General features: G+C 44.2%; 2 protein-coding genes across 11 annotated transcripts in view; one reads left to right on the forward strand and one right to left on the reverse strand.

Moving 5' to 3' along the window:
- KIAA0319 (KIAA0319 ortholog) overlaps window positions 1-16,726 on the forward strand; it is a 100,237-nt gene extending 83,511 nt beyond the window's left edge. For all 9 annotated transcript variants that reach the window (XM_077886191.1, XM_077886188.1, XM_077886195.1 and 6 more), the window contains 7 exons: window positions 1,235-1,373; window positions 2,130-2,289; window positions 5,423-5,565; window positions 7,232-7,354; window positions 8,867-8,957; window positions 10,960-11,051; window positions 13,656-16,726. In XM_077886191.1, the coding sequence (XP_077742317.1) occupies window positions 1,235-1,373; window positions 2,130-2,289; window positions 5,423-5,565; window positions 7,232-7,354; window positions 8,867-8,957; window positions 10,960-11,051; window positions 13,656-13,834 (927 nt within the window). In that variant the 3' untranslated portion in view covers window positions 13,835-16,726. The remainder of the gene's footprint in view (window positions 1-1,234; window positions 1,374-2,129; window positions 2,290-5,422; window positions 5,566-7,231; window positions 7,355-8,866; window positions 8,958-10,959; window positions 11,052-13,655) is intronic.
- ALDH5A1 (aldehyde dehydrogenase 5 family member A1) overlaps window positions 14,826-17,244 on the reverse strand; it is a 34,547-nt gene continuing 32,128 nt past the window's right edge. For both annotated transcript variants that reach the window (XM_077886201.1, XM_077886204.1), the window contains exon 12: window positions 14,826-15,136. In XM_077886201.1, coding sequence (XP_077742327.1) covers window positions 15,086-15,136 — 51 coding nt within the window. In that variant the 3' untranslated portion in view covers window positions 14,826-15,085. The remainder of the gene's footprint in view (window positions 15,137-17,244) is intronic.

Here is a 17,244-nt window from a genome sequence, read left to right on the forward strand (position 1 = left end):
CCAAGCGGATTCTTTCCTTTTCCTCTTATAATGCCAGATAGGTCAGTAGGTTAAGGATTGCTATTCCTGTTTCACAAGTACAGGAAGCAAGATGCAGAGGTAGGAAGTGACTTGGCCATAGTAAACCAACTCATCTTTAAACCAAACCAGGCAGACCCAAGGTTATAGCTCCTGGCAGACATTTTTCCCCATTGGGTCCCTCCACCTTTTAGGCTATAAATCTAGGTACATCTTCATTCCTGCTGTTGCTAAGGACTTCAGAGTTGTGGATATCCTCTTGGAGAAGTACCAGAGATGTGGTTATGAGAGTAGGGGAGTGGCGCCCAGGTGGCTCAGTCAGCTAAGCATCTAACTCTTGATTTCAGCTCAGGTCATGATCTCAGGGTTGTGAGGTCAAGCCCCTTGTTGGGCTCCCTACTCAGCAGAGAGTCCACTTCTCTCTCTCTCCCTCGGCCCCCTCCCTCCCAGCACATGCACACGTGTGCTTTCTCTCTCAAATAAATAAATAAACTCTTTCAAATCAATCAATCAATCTTAGGAAAAAAAACAAAAGGAAGTGGTCACAGGAAATGAACTGAACCGGCTTTATACTTTCTGACGTACCTCTGGAATGAATACTCTTCAGCCAGATGATAGATTAGCTTCAAAGTATAACAGCTCTCTGTGCTGAGCACTTGTTACCTTTGGCTACCATCCTCTTCCATTAGCAAGGGTGGGACAGGGGTGTCTGAGAATCTTCTCTAATTCTTTGGAGCTTGGAGCCACCAGGAGCAGCCCCACTCAGGCTCATTTGAAAAGGTAAATGTGATACATTAGGAGGAAACCCAAGATGAGACTATTGTAAAACTATGTTTGAGAATAAGATCCAGAAACTCTTCAGAGGGTGCTTGACTCTAATTTCAATGGTTCTTCCCTCCCTGTTGGAGGAAGGGAACAGTTTGGTATGCAGTGGACAGCCCTTGGTAGGCACAGCTTGAGGAGTACCGTTGCAGGAATCTGTGGAGCCTGGTGCTTTCTATGGAAGACTTGCTGGGGATTACCCACAGCTTCAGCTCACCCACCAGCCTTCTTCCTCTTCAGCCCTCACCAGACAGTCATGTGACCTTTTTTTTTTTTTTTCAATTTTTTTTTTTTTTCATGTGTACTTTAAACACATGGGCCACTGAGGCCTGCGACCAACAGAAGGCCAGAGTCGGGATCTGAGCATCAACTTGTGAATCATGTTATTTTGCAGGATGTCATTGATGGCTCTGACCACAGCGCCACCCTGCAGCTTACCAATCTGGTGGAGGGCGTCTACAAATTCCGCCTGCGTGTTATTGACCGTCAGGGAGCCTCAGACACAGACACTGCCACTGTGGAAGTACGGCCAGGTGCGCTCAGGGGCTTCTATGTCTGGGTTAGTGTGCTGGTCTGTGATCCAGGTGCTCAACTTTCTTGCTCTTTGCAGTTGACAGGGTGACCCTGGGGTTGGGGGGCTGGAGGGATACCTCTGGGGGGACAGGGGAGGGGTGTGGGGTAGAGGGGATGCCTCCTGCAGCTAGCTTCAGCCCCTGTCCAGAACCCCTTGGTGGCTTCCTCTGTACTTCATCATGTATTCCCTGATTTCAGCCACAAAACTCATGAAGGGGAATTGAATGAGGAAGCAAGAATCTCGTTTCACTTTTGTTTTCCTGCCAGAAAGTGCAGCGCATGCAGGAGCTCTGGTGCTGGAGCACTGAGGGAGCAGCTGCCGCGAGGGGCCTCCATGACCCACCCCCTTGTGGCCTGGGCCAAGCAGCACCCAGAGCTGAGCAGCATGTAGAGGCCGGATTCTCATTCCAGGCTTGGGGAGGGGTGTGCCGGCCACAGTTTCCAGGTAGCCCTGAGGCTGTTTGGGTTTCCCTGATTAGCTTCTGGGAAAATGATGGAACAACAAGACTTGGGTAAAACAAGAAAAAAGCACTCTCAGCAGCCACTGTACTCTTTGGAAAAATTTGTCCGAGTCTTCTAACACCTGAGAAATTCCCTAAGTCCTAAGAAGTTACCCAGGGGTCATTTTAAACTTTTTAAACTCTTGCTCAGGCCTTACTCCTCCTGTTATCCAGCATGATTCCCAAGGGGAAATCCCATGTGTTCTCTTTTCCCAGACCCGAGGAAGAGTGGCCTGGTGGAGCTGATCCTGCAGGTGGGCGTGGGGCAGCTGGCAGAGCAGCAGAAGGACACCCTTGTGAGGCAGCTGGCAGCACTGCTGAACGTGCTGGACACAGACATTAAGGTTCAGAAGATCCAGGCCCACTCAGATCTCAGGTGTGAGCTGCACCCCAGTCCAGCATGATGCACTCTTCATTTCCTGGGCTCATTCCCTATTTATGTCACATTCATATATTCTTCTTCTCAAAGGGCAGCCATAAGGACAATATCATTCCAGGTCCCTCCTACAAGCCTCAATAAATGTTTGTTGACCCACAATGTTCTAGATGAAGGAGTTAACAAACATCAGCAGGAACTGATGACAGCTCTGCTGTCTTCAGAGGGCATGCAAATGGTCTGGGGCTGGCACAGAGGAAGTCTCGCAGCCAGATTTATCCCTACCCCACATTCCAAGGACTGAGGCTTCTCTCAGTGTGAGAGATTACCACTGATTACCTTTGCTGTCTTCTGGGAGTCCAGGAGGCTAACATCTGACCTTTATTCCATTGAGCTTTTATTTTTGAACTCTTATCCAATCTATGAGGCGTAGGGTAGGGTAGGAGGAAACAAATAATACGGGAATGAAAAACCTACCATTCATGGCAAATCCACTTGTCAATTTTTGTCAGCTACTTTGTTTAGGTTTGTTTTCCAGACAACTGAAGTTTACTTAGAAAAATACCAAATTAAAAATTTTTTGAATTATTTTTTATAGAACTCTCAAAACAAATCACACATTTCCCTTACTTACAAAATATAAAACACTGAACTGAACAATTCTGAAAATTGACAAAACCAAAGGCATTTGTTTGAAAAATCAACAGATTTGATAAATCTTCAGCTAGACTGACCAAGGAAAAAGAGAAAAGAAAAAAGAGAGAAGACTCAAATTAGTAAAATCAAGAATGAAAGGGGATATTTGTGCCAATCATAGAGAAATTAAAAGTATTATTCTATGAGCAATTGTATATCAGCAAATTAGTTAACCTGGATGAAATGGACAAAAATCCTAGAAAGAGACAACTATGCCAACAGCCTGCAGAAGAAATTAAAAATTTTAACAGACCTCTGGTAAGTGAAGAGATTGAATCAGTAATCAGTAACATCCCACAGAGCCCAGGTTCAGGTGGCTTCACTGGTGAATTCTACCAAAAATATAAAGATCTACCACCACTTCCACAAGTTTTTCCAAAACAGAGAAAAGGAGGGAACATTTTCTAACTCATTGTAGGATGCCAGTTTTTACTCTGATATTAAAACCAGGCAGAGACATCCCAAGAAAAGGAAACTACTGACCAATGTCCCGTATGAATCTAGAAGCAGAAATCCTCAGCAAAATACTTTGAAACTGCATCCAGCAACATATTAAGAGAAGTAGACACCATGGCAAAGTGGAATTTATCACAAGCATGCAGGGTAGGCCAATCAATTAATGTAATAACCCTATTAATAAAGGACAAAACCCACATGATCATCTTAGGAGGCACAGAAAAAAGCACTTGAGGAAATCCAGGAGCCTTTCACAATAAAACTTTTACTTGTACATTGAGTTATGTCCCCTCAAAAGATACATTTATGTCCTAACCCCTAGTAACTATGTGACTTTATTTGGAAATAGGATTTTTAAGGATGGAAATAGTTGAGATAAGGCCATACTGCTGTAGGGTGGAGTCACACTCCATCCAGTGTCCTTATAACAAGAGAAGAGACACAGAGACAGACACACAAGGAGATCACCATGTGACAATGGAGGCAGAGATTGGATTGATGTGTCTCTGCTCAGAGCCAAGATAAGGGAGTGGAACGTGTTTTCCTCTACCACCTTTGGAGACCGGATGGCCCTGACAACACCTCGATTTTGAGCTTCTGGCCTCCGGAACTGTTAAGAGAATAAATTTCTGTTACAAGCCACCCAGTTTATGGTACTTTTAATGGCTACTTTGAAAATGAATACAGATTTGAATAGAAATGTCCCCAAAGAAGACATACCTGTGGCTAATAAGTATATGAGAAGGTACTCAACATCATGAGCAGTTGGAAGTACAAATCAAAACCCCTTTGAGGTACCATTTCACACCCACTAGGATGGCTGTAATCCAAAAGACAGACCATAACAAGCATTGGTGAGTACCTGGAAAAATTGGAACACTCTGCATTGCTGATGAGCATGTAAAATAGACAGCCGGTGTGGAAAACAGGTTAGTAGCTCCTCAGAACGCTTAACAGAGTTACCATATGACCCAGTAATTCCACTCCTAGGTACATACCCAAGAGAAATGATAAATGTATATTTACAGAAACTTGCACAGATACGTTTATAGTGGCATTATATGTACAGCCAAAAAGTGGATATGATCGAAATGTCATCACTTGATGAATGGATAAATTCAATGAGGTATGTCCATTCAATAGAGTATGATTTGGCAGTAAAAGGGGAGGAAGTAGTGATAGTACAAAGTGGATAAACTTTGAACACACAGCATGCAAAGGTGAAAGAAACAAGACACAAAATGTCTCATGTATATATATATATGTATATATATATATTTTTAAGATTTTATTTATTTGAGAGAGAGTGAGCACACCAGTGGGCAGAGGAATATGGAGGGGAATCCCTCCCCGCTGGGCAGGGAGCTCAATGTAGAGCTGGATCCGAGGACCCTGGGATCATGACCTGAGCCGAGGTCAGATGCTTAACCCAGCCACCCAGGTGTCCCTGTGTATTTCATTTATATCAAACACACAGTCAAATCAGGAGAAGCAGAAAGTAGGTTAGTTGTTGCCAGGGGCTGGAGAGGAGAGAATGAAGAGTGATTTTGGAATGGGCACAGGGTGCCTTCTTGAGGTGATGACAGTGATCTGGAGCCAGGTGGTGGTGATGGTTGCACAACTTAGCAAATACACCAAAAGCCACTGAGTGATGCAGTTTAGAAGGGTGAATTTCAATGTAAGTAAATTATATTTCAATAAAAAGATACAAAGTAAAGGTATAGTCCTGTGTATGGCTGAGTTCTGTTTGCACACACAGGCATGTTATTTCTCTTAACCTAAAGGTCTTTCTGTCTTCAGGTGAATAGATAGCTCTCTGGGACTGAGGAGCCTTTATTTGTGAATAGAAATGGATTCATTCTTTGGCCCACAAGATATGCCCCCGTGTCCTTGCCAAACCACAGGTCAGATGGTTGGCATGGATGTGTTGTTGGTCACTGCCTGACCACGCAGCTGTCCTCTCTCCTTGTCTCCTCTGCAGCACCGTGATTGTGTTTTATGTACAGAGTGGGCCACCTTTCAAGGTTCTCAAAGCTGCTGACGTGGTCCAAAATCTGCACAGGCAACTCGCAAAGGAGAAGGCTGATTTCTTGCTCTTCAAAGTCTTGAGGATTGACACAGCAGGTATATTTCCTGTGGGAATGTCCTTTCTTTTAGGGTCCAAGTCATATAAATCTTTGCTATCTATTCAGAATTGGCTAGCACTGAGCAAAACATCCCATCAAATTAAATGCATTGAGAACCTTACAGAAACCTAAATACCCACTGAGGTTAAAATGACAGATTTTTTGGAAGAGGTGAAATAAGATCTATTTGCACATCTGACAGGACAGATGTGAGGTCACATAGTCTTTTTGGATGGACTGGGAATGGAGTCCCAATATGTTTCTATTTATAAATTAATATTGAACTTAATTCTTCTAAGAATATGCCTGTGGAATGGTTCCTCTGGGAATATTCCAGAAGAATCAGAATCAGCCTTGCCGGTCATGGCTAAGTTTTACAGGCATGGAGAGAGGAGTGACATGTGAACATTTTCACATTAGTTTCCAGAGACTTGTTTTGCATTTATTTCTACAGTGGGCTTCCTCCAGCATACTAGCCAACTGCTCTTTGTCTCTGAGGAAAGCAAGAGCAATGGCAGTTATGGGTTGGTTTTTAAAACTGTACTCCAAATAATGGTCATTATCAGAATTTTCCCATGGAAGCTGCCAGAACGTTTTAAAGACAAATAAGTATTATGGGCCAGAAAAACTGTGTTCATATAATTTTTTATGTTGGACATCGAAGTGGTGTGATGGTGGTGCTTCATAGACTACTAGAAATGTAGGGTGGCTTCTGTGTGCTTTCCATTGTACCTCCATCTCTGCCCCTTCCTTGCTGCTCAGTCTTGGCCCCAAACTGAATCATGAGTGTGGTTGAAGTGTGGTCTTTGTTCTGGTTCTCTGTTACTACCTTATGAGGACCATGACATTGACATGGGCATTCCAGCAGGTGCTGAGGACTGGGAGCATTACAAGGGTCACAACACTGTTGGGTAGTACAGCTCAGCTTGTTTCAGAGAGATGTCTGCCCACAGCTGACATCCTCACTGCTAACATGCACTAACTTAATTTTTTTTAATAATCTCTTTTTTTCTAGCTATGAAAGTAATGTCTTATTTATTGTAGGAAATGTGAAATATCCAGAAAGGCAAAAAACTGAAAACAATCCTCTCGATTCTTGAGCCTAGAATCCCCACCATCCGAACTTAACTTTTGTTAATATTCTCATGTATTTCCTTCCACTTCCTCCATGTCTGGAAACATGTGATACCATCAGGATAATTGGATAAATATCTTTAATCTGCTTTTTAACTTCAAATCCTATTATCATTTTATACAATCTTGTATGATTTCTTCCTCAATAAGATATTTATGGCTGCATAGTCCTCCATCCTGGATATGTTCAACCAGTCCTCCACTCAAGGACTTTAAGGTTGATTTTAAATAATGCTGTAATTGTAGACAAATCTTTATGCATATCTCCAATTACTTTCCCTGAATAAATTCTTAGAATTTATCTGTTAGACCAGAGGGTACAATGTGTTGGCTACATTTTTAAGGCATTTGTTACCTGGTATGGATTGGCTTTTTTCTGCCATTTACTTTCTGATGAGAGAAACTCCCTGGAACCCCTCCATACCATAAGAGGCTGTTGACTCAGCAAGGCGCATCTACTCGGGGCTTGTGCTAACAAAAATCCACAGTAGGTGGAAGCCAGGATCCCCTCCTTCTGCCCGCCTCTGCAGGCTGCCTTCTGAAGTGCTCTGGCCATGGTCACTGTGACCCCATCACAAAGCGCTGTGTGTGCTCCCAGTTATGGATGGAGAACCTGATACAGCGTTACATCCAGGATGGGGAGAGCAACTGTGGTAAGTCCCAGATGGGGTGGGGAGCGGGGTGCGGCTATGGGTGAGGGGCACTGGGACACACCATTTTGAAATACCAGAAGAACCTGCTCTGCTCTGCTGCCATCCATATTTGCTCTCTCCTTGCCTGAAGCCAAGGAGTAGGAGTTAAGATTCTTCCCACCACCTGCCAGTGCAGATGTGCTTAGGTTCTTCTAAAAAGGTCATGACAAGACTTGAAATAGAGTTTGGCAGAACACAGTTGGCTGATGGCCTCTGGTGTTGCTGGGAGGGTTGGTTTGTGCTGGACACAGGTGAATGGAGAATCTAGCCCACTCTTCCCAGATGTCTGTCCAGCAGGCACTAAGAATTGGAACACCTGCTCAGCTGGCCTAGTGGATGTTCTCATATCTCTTCTGGGAAGGAAATTTCCCAGAACCGTCTATTTCCAAGGGTAATTTTGTTGCCTTGGGACCCAGATGGACTTAGTTGGCTGAGGAATTGAAAATAGCCAGCCCTTGGATCATTATTCCAAGGAGCATATATAACATGGGATAGAGGTAAGCCTGTGTCCCTTGGTTTCTCTGTCCTGAATTGCCATTGCAGTGGCTTTTTACACTGGATTTCTGCAAGGACATAGAAGGGAATATAGGTCAGGTGGGTTCTGAATTACCACCTGGCTCTCTGAAAAGTGGCCTTTTGTCATAGGCAGCCATACACATATTTTATTTCCCTTATTAAAACTCAGCCAGGGGGATCCCTGGGTGGCGCAGCGGTTTGGCGCCTGCCTTTGGCCCAGGGCGCGATCCTGGAGACCCAGGATTGAATCCCACGTCAGGCTTCCGGTGCATGGAGCCTGCTTCTCCCTCTGCCTATGTCTCTGCCTCTCTCTCTCTGTGTGACTATCATAAATTTAAAATAAATAAATAAATAAATAAATAAATAAATAAATAAATAAAATAAAACTCAGCCAGAACTATTTTGGGGATTAGTGTTGTTTCTTGTGATTATAAAATGAATATTTTGATGTGTCACACATGGCTGTTTATAGCACTACTTTTTTTTTTTAAGATTTTATTTATTTATTCATGACAGATTGAGAGAGAGAGAGAGAGAGAGAGAGAGGGAGGGAGGGAGAAGCAGGCTCCCTGCAGGGAGCCGGAAGTGCAACTCGATCCCAGGTCTCCAGGATCACACCCCAGGCCAAAGGCGGCGCTAAACCGCTGGGCTACCGGGGCTGCCCAATATAGCACTACTTTTTAATTAATTTGTTTTTGATCATTCTGTCCTTAAGTCAGCATGAACTATACCTCATGAGGTTCCTGGGCCAAGTGAACAAAAGTAGGGTGCTTTTAAGTTCTTGATTTATTTGTATTTTACCTTGCTTATGCTCACTACCAGCCCGATGAGGCATGATCAGCAAACGCCCCAGGTGGCCTTTGCTTGTCAGAACTCAAAAATACTCTGAATCACTGAAATAAAGTTGTTTCTCGAGTAGTATGTAACCATGTCCACTCCCATTTTCTTGTTTTTCAGAGTGGAGTATCTTCTATGTGACAGCGTTGGTTCTCACTCTCCTAGTGCTGATGGGGGGCTTGCCCTGGCTGTGTATCTACTGCTGCAAGAGGTACCAGGCCTGCTTGCTTATTTATTTACTTGAAATAAAGACACGTCAGGAAATGGGACTCGATAGCTGTAGTAGCTTTTGCTTGGGTGTGTGAAGCTGCTGAGCCATCTGACAATCACTTTTATATGAAGATAAACTAGACTTTGAAACTCCTTTATGGGGGGGTGCCTGCCTGGCTGACTCAGTGGGTGGAGCATGCAGTTCTTGATCTCAGGGTCGTGAGTTCAAGCCCTGTGTTGAGTGTAGAGCCTACTTAAAAAAAACCCTTTATAATGTACTCTCTTCGCAAGGCATGTGTGCCTAGATAAATGGAATAATACCAGAGGCAGCTTTTTCTTTTTTTTCTTTTTAAAGATTTTATTTATTTATTCATGAGAGACACAGAGAGAGTAGAGACATAGGCAGAGGGAGAAGCAGGCACTCTGCAGGGAGCCCGATGTGGGACTCAATTCCCGGACCCCAAGATCATGACCTGAGCCAGAGACAGACACTCAACCACTGAGCCACCCAGGTATCCAGAGGCTGACTTTTCTTAATGCATGCAGCTTACCTCTTCCCTAGAAGGCTTAGTGATTCTGTATCAAATCTAATATTCTATCAGCCTCACGTGATGGTTACTACAACTCTCCTGGAGTGGCCTGACTAGCCCACAGGAGAGGAAGGAGTTCTAGAACATTCTGATGCAAATTTAGATTTTTATTTTTTTGGTGAAGCAACAGTGGAATCCATCTGAATCCTATTTAATAAATGCAGAACTTTAATCAGGGCCATATACTCACGAGAGAGAAGTTTTGCTTTAGGTTTTTCCTTCTTCCGTTTTCTGTGGAGCTGACCTGAGAAACCTCTGAGCTGCCTCAGTGTCTGAATCCTCCAGAACTCTGTGCCTGGCCTTCTGTGAGATCTGTAGAGACAGTGATTTCTCAAGTCCTCAGAATACTGTGTGGGTGGCCCACCTTCCTACACAAAATACTAAATGCTCTCCAAAGAAGATATGATGAATTACGATACATGATGGACACCCTGCTATGCTTGGCTTTAAAAAGTTCTGCAAAAAACAAAAATAAATGAAAACTTTAAAAATACACATTCTGCTGTTTTGTGACATGTGTATCAAGCAGATGATGGTGATGCTGAAGAGAGTGGTTGACTGTGACTATTTTAAGTGTTAATAAATAATATTAAATATTTGCCATTGTGACGAATGGCTCTCAGTGCTTTATAAATATTGTTCAGTCCTCCCACCAACCATATAAAAAGGGACTGTTTTTACTCCCATTTTATAGGTGGGAACATAGAGTCACAGAAATGTCAAAAGATGATCTCAGCATCACCCGGTTAGTAAGCAATAAATCAGGGATCAGAGGCCCATGTTCTTGGTCACCAGCCTGTCAAGAAACAGTTTCAGTGCTGTGAAACGGTCCTCAATGTAACCTTCCCATGGCTTGGATGCACATCTCCAAATAATTCCCTGAAGCTCAAGATGACATACCAAGGACCAGCCCAGTTTTCACATGCTGTAAAAAAAATGAAATCCTGGGTGGTTGCCAGTTAATGTTGGGAATCTGTTATATTTCTGTTGTTTTTTTTTTTTTTTTCCTGGTTGCTAGCTTACATCCTCTTTGCATCTTTGGACATTCTAGGGCAGTATAGGTTCAGCGGAAAATGTGTTTCTGAGTAAGGAATTACTCAAGGAGAAAGCTCACTGTGCCAACACACAGGTAGCGAGAGGATTGCTCTCAAGGGCCCTGGGCCCTCGCCCAGGCTTAGCTGAGAGCCTTCAGCTAGGTGGGCGTTGCTGGTATGTATGGCTGTCCTGCTTCTGTGTTTCTTCAAGATGCGTGGTGCACCTCTGTTCCACTGAACCCAACCTGGCTGTGTGCACATCATTCGTAGAAGTGCCAACCCTCCCATTCTAAAGGCAAACCATTCCCCTTAGTGTTTTAATTCCTGGGTCCCAGTCCCCTCTGAAAATCTGCGTTGAGCTTTTTCTTGTTCCTTTCAGACGAAAAAGGACTAAAATAAGAAAGAAAACCAAGTATACCATCCTGGATAACATAGATGACCAGGAAAGAATGGAGTTGAGGCCGAAATTTGGTAAGGTGGTCTTCAGGATGCTTACCTGCTGCCTTTAAATGACTGGGTCCAGGCGTTTGCCTGAGCCTTACCTTGGGTGATGGGAGAACGGGCTGGAGCCAGCACTCTCATAGGGAAGGAAGAGTGAGTCTGGGCTTCTGGGAAGAAAAGCCTTTACCTGTCCCAAGGATCTGCGGTGGGGGGCATAGTTGTATTCTGAATTTCATGAGATTTTGGTGAAGCACTTTGAGGCTTTCACAGGTGAGGGATATAAAATACCTGCTGTCAGCTGAATGACTGCAGGCAGACTGCTTTTCAAACAGGTTTGTCTCTCCTCGTTGGAGTGTGGGGTGTGGAGCGCGTAGGCCAATCCACAGCAGCTCATCTCTGAACACCATGTCCTGCAGGTCTGCTCCACCAGAATGCAGCAGAATAACACGTGGACTTTAACATCAAGCATTTCCATTAGCTGATTAGCTATATGCAGATGAACACAAAGCTTTTACAGAAAACTGATGACAGTCTTCACAAAGTGAGCAGAGCTCTATGTTTAGAAGTAACTCTGGCCCATCTCAGAGAACTTTCTGACTCTCCCTGAGTAACTCTTAGAGATGCAGTAAACCTACCCTGGCCCTCTGAGGCTGCTCAGCACTCATTTGTATGGGTTCTTCATAATTCTGAGTTTATCACTAAACTCTCACAGGGGGACATAGCACTCTCAAAGCTGTGAGATGCAAAATGTCCACAGTAAATGCTGAGTGCCTGCCCTATGTTCTGACAGTGACGAAGCCCCAGAGATGGGGACAAGGAAGGCCAGCACCTGCCTCCCCAGGATGACTGGCCAGAAGAGGCGGTCAGAGCAGTGCGCAGGGAGATCTGCCGAGGCCCAGATGGCGCCTGGCTGAGCACGAGACCCCACGGGGCTGACTGATGGGGGCTCTGGCAGGGAGGGTTTCACAGGACATGGAAGTGAGAGTAATATAATAAATGTATGTGTGCTCACCATTTACATCATCTCATATCAGGTTTATAAAGCAGCTCTAGACCTAAGAGCTCAAAGTGCTTTCAAGTTGCATTATGTCACCCACCTTCCTCCTATGGTACACTCGTCCTTCATCCCTGTCCCTATTCCGAGAACCCTCATTCTTCTTATTACCAGGCTCTAAACCTTGGTGTCAGTGCCTTGTTCACACTCCACCCACCCTCTCACTTAGTCTCGTTGCCTCTCCCCAACATTCTCACTACCCCCTTCAGACCCTTCTAACCTCAGAGTAGTTACCTGAGAGTAACTTTTTGTTTTGTTTTGTTTTTTAAAGATTTTATTTATTTATGAGAGACACACAGAGAAGGGCAGAGACATAGGCAGAGGGAAAAGCAGACCCCTTGCAGGGTGCCTGATGAGGGACTCCATCCCAGGACCCCAGGATCATGACCTGAGCTGAAGGCAGATGCTCAACTGCTGAGCCACTCAGGTGGCCTCTGAGAGTAACTCTTAACAGGTCTTACTGGCTCATATGTACTACATCCTGTTCCAGGCATGTCACCCATTTAATTCCAGTGAGACCAACAGCTCTGTGAGATATATACTCTGATTCTCCCCATTTCACAGAAGAGGAAACTGAGACACAGAAAAGCTTAGCCACTTGCCTGAGTGACGGAGCTGGTGAGTGCCCATGGCAGGTTGGGCCAGGCCATCTGCTTCTCCCAATGACTGGTACCTCTCTACACACTACACGCCTTTCCTTCTCCTGCTGTCCAAATCCCATCCTGTGTGAAATATCGCTGAAATAATACTGACTGATCAGTGTGTGCTTATCTGTTCTGGATTCCTGTTAAGATTTATTTTAAAGGGACGCCTGAGTGGCTCAGCAGTTAAGTGTCTGCCTTTGGCTCAGGGCGTGATCTGGAGTCCCGGGATCGAGTCCCACACTGGGCTCCCTGCATGGAGCCTGCTTCTCCCTCTGCCTGTGTCTCTGCCTCTCTCTCTCTCTCTCTGTGTGTATGTGTGTGTGTGTTTCTCATGAATAAATAAAATTTTAAAAAATTTATTTTAAAAAATTTCTTGCCTGTTTTGAATCATCTTCTCATGAATCTTTGCCTTAAACCCTTAGCTAGACACAATAAATTCTCAGAGCAGGGATCATATCTTATACCAGTTCTGTCTCTTGTTTTGACCACCAGCAATCACGCATTCCTTCCCACAATATTTTGATTGAACCAAATAGTAAAATCATAAGAATTTTCATTTAGCGAGTGCTTACTGAGTGCTAAATACTGGGCAGTGGCTTCACGTGTAGTGTTTCACTAAATCCTCACCATAAACCCATGAAAGAAATGCTTTGTTACCTCCCAGTTTTTAATGGCTAATGAGACTGAAAGCCCAGAGAGGTTAGGCATCTTGTCCAGCATCACACAGCAAGCTGGTAAGTGTCAAAGCTTGGGCCTCAGATCGGAGGCGACTCCAAAGCTCCTAGTAATGCTCACCAGGACCCCCAACGCTTGCTGTGTTGTGAGTGATGCTTTGAAGAGAGAGCACACAACCGGTACATGGGACCTACAACCAGAATGATAGTGGAGAATGAAAAGGCCATCTCCCCCAAGATGCATCTGTCTGCTTCTCCCTAGGTATCAAACACCGAAGCACAGAGCACAACTCCAGCCTGATGGTTTCTGAGTCTGAGTTTGACAGTGACCAGGACACAATCTTCAGCCGAGAAAGAATGGAAAGAGAGAATCCAAAAGTTTCTATGAATGGCTCCCTCAGAAACGGAGCTTCCTTCAGCTGTTGCTCAAAGGACAGATAATGGAGCAGTTGTAAACCTGAAGGCCACCCATGGGATCGTTTAACCCAGGACTAGTTAAAACACAGGGAGTTAAAACACAGAACTGTTGTTACATTAGCACATCGATGTCTTTGCACACCGGGTGGATGTGTCCCTGTGTTTAGAAGATCTGTTTTCTCAGGGTGTTGGAGACATGAAACAAAATAGAAACATTGCTCTTAACAGAGATGCTTGTTAATAGGGATAAAGGTTGGGAAAGATACTAGTTATATACTTAAAAGAGTTTTGTGTTTTGTAGCTGGCTCAGTATATTACCTATATTAAAGACTAACACCTGTTTCTCTCTGCAGACCTTTAGGTAAGTTAAATATTAATTTAAAGAGGGCTGATTTCTCTTAGGAGCTGTGACTGCCTTTGAGGACGACTTTCTGAATGCTGTTTCTCTGGTAGAAACATATAGTCATGTGGCTGTATATTCTAAAGTAGTTCATCTGACATGTGGGTTGTCTTCTGTGTGGCAAGTTTTCTGTGCCAACTGAGACACCCATACAAAGGCCCCTCGCTACGTTAATCCCTTGCTATGGCCAACCACTATTTCTGTGCCCTTTGTGGACAGCAGCTCCTGGAAGTCGGAGAGCTAAATAAAAATTATATTATGAGAACCAGAGGCTATAGAAAGGGAGGGGGGAGATTAATGACCTGTAAGTTGACAGTTGAAGAAAGTATGTTAACATTCTTTGCCTTTTCTTTGTCGTAGGAAAACAAACTACTATGAGCCCTTTCCTAGCCCCAATTTACATTACACGTGATAAAAGTGATTTATTAACTCATGGAACATTTGGTTGAGTATGTACATAGGCCATGCATTTGGATTGCCATAGATCGTGATAATGACTCGGTGACTTTGTATAGATTCCCAAACTCTGAAATGAAGTCCGTCTTAATGAGGATGGTATGCTCATGATAATTGGCCCCTACAGATACTTCCCACAATAACAAATTGACGTAGACATTCATGTTTAAAGTTATGTTTATTTAACCATTTTTTTTCTACAAAATCTTATTTTAAATATATGGGGAAAAAAAAAAACATCAAGCATATAGCCCCCCAGAGCAGTGAACTGGAGTGAACTATAGCCTGAGAAGGTGGCTGGCTTGTGGTAGTTCTGTATCCACCCATAGTCTCGAGGCTGTGGCCTGGGAGGTCCCCTTGGCATTCTTCAGGAAGATTAGAATAGAGGTGGGGTGCATCACAGAATCAGTGTTGTGGCCTCAGGCATGAACATACCTGAAGAGTATCCTGGTGCACAAGTTCCTGTGAAGCTAAGATTCATTTAAATGAAAACTAATTAGATTTTCATTTAATGAGTTCCCTCAGGACAGCAACAAGTGGGAAAAATAGCTCCTGTGGTGGGTCCTTAAAAAAACAAAAACAAAAACTAAGCTTTCAGATGCTTTTGTTCTCTCTGGTCACATTCATCCTTGTGAGATCATCATGTATTTAATTTTTGTACTTTTTGGGGAATAGCTGAACTAAAAAGTATGTAAGACTAATTTTATTTTAAAAAATAATTTCTCTGCTTCTGTCTCTACTTTCTATATTGCTAGTGAGTTCAATATACTATCTGTGATGTTAGAAGGAAGATGTGATGGTTTTTACACCAATATTTATCTTGATAAACGATATCTAGCATATCTAGCAAACAGAGTTATGTTACTTTGTGTACAAACAGAAATCTTGGCTTCGAGGAATGCAGCCCAAATATGAGGTCAGTAGAGTGCAGTGAGAAAGAAGGGAGCAAACGTTTGTTAAGTGTTTTATGTGCATGATACATGTGTTCTATATACCCAGCTGGTCTGTACAGTCAACCTAGAAAAATAGATGTTATTATTCTCATGTTGCAGATAGCCATCTGACATCTCAGAGAGGTTAATTAAGCAATTTGCACAAGGTCAGTAGATCTGGTAACTGAATGCAAAATTTTTAAGCTGTAAAGCCAATGCTTTCCACCCTCCTCCTCTACTACCCAAAGATCTCCCACCCTCAACCATTGGACAGCAAATTCTCGGGGCGAGGGGGGGGCTTTTGGATTGTCTGTTCCTGTGACCCAGAGGAATTCCTTCAGATGGTGGATGGAACACAAAATACAGAGAGGGAAGCCTCTCTCTCTCTCCTGTGGGGTCCCACCCTGCGCCACCACCCTGGGTTTCACAGTGCCACTTCCCCCTGCCCTGGGCTGTGCCTGGCCTTCTCAGCCTCCCTCAACTATTGGTGGACCTCAACCTCATGTGTACCAGGCAGCGGCGGTCCGCCCTCCTCAGTACCCTGCGGTCCCAGGCAGACCAGCTCGGGGTGGACGAGCACCATCTCCTTCATGCTGTCCCACAGCATATCCCCGGGCCCATGGAGGGAAGGGGCTCTGGCAGCTCCAATGGAGAAACCAGCCCACGATTCCCTTCCAGTCAGTGCAAGAGGATGTGAGCTGGTACTAGGAGGCTGGTCCTGTGTGTGACTGAAGAAAGCAAGACAGCACAGTGCAGGAGTCACTACCAGCCTGGAGGCAGGACACTCAAGACCCCATCCTGTAAAGTATTTCCCAGGTCTGACGGGGTCCTCGTTCTAGGACCGCATGTATGAGACGTGGCCAGTCTAAATAAAGGTGTCTATTTCTATGACGCCTAGTTGTAACTGGGAGTTTACTTCATTCTTCGCATGAGGCGCTTCCCTTGGGTGAGAGTCCATAAGCTGGCCAGTGACCTGTTTTGTGTGACCCGTTTTGTGTGACCCGTGAGCAAGGGATGGTTTTCATACTTCCAAATGGTTGGGGAAAATCATAAGGCTGTTGTGAGACTTCAGTGGAGTTTGTATTTCAGTGTGCACTAATAAAGCCTTCATGGAACCCATGCACCTCACCTCTGCTGTCTGTGGAGCAGTCTCTGGGGCCCAGGGTGGGGGCAGGAGAGGGAGAAGCAGACCCCCCTGCGGAGCAGGGAGCCTGATGCGAGGCTTGATCCCAGTACCCTGAGATCCTGACCTGGCCCCAAGGCAGACACTTAACCAACTGAGCCACTCAAGTATGCCAACAAATAAACCTTTAAAAACAAACCAAAACTGATCATTCCAACAGGGGCACAGGCAGGGGCTGGCAGTGTTCTGTTTCTTTCTCTGGGTGCTGGTCACAGGGTGTACACAGTTTGTGAAGATTAACTTGTTCACTTAATCACTTAAGTTCTCTTTTTTGCATGCATGTTACACTTGAATGAAATTTTTAAAAAAATTTAAATTCAATTTCATTAACATATACTGTATTATTAGTTTTAGGGGTAGAATTTAGTGATTCATCAATTAAATATAACACCCAGTGCTCATCACATCACGTACCTTCCTTAATGCTCCCACTCAATAAGAACCTTACCAAGTGACTTTAAAG

This window comes from Canis aureus, chromosome 37 (genome assembly GCF_053574225.1).
Source record: "Canis aureus isolate CA01 chromosome 37, VMU_Caureus_v.1.0, whole genome shotgun sequence".
In the NCBI taxonomy this organism is placed as follows: domain Eukaryota; kingdom Metazoa; phylum Chordata; class Mammalia; order Carnivora; family Canidae; genus Canis; species Canis aureus.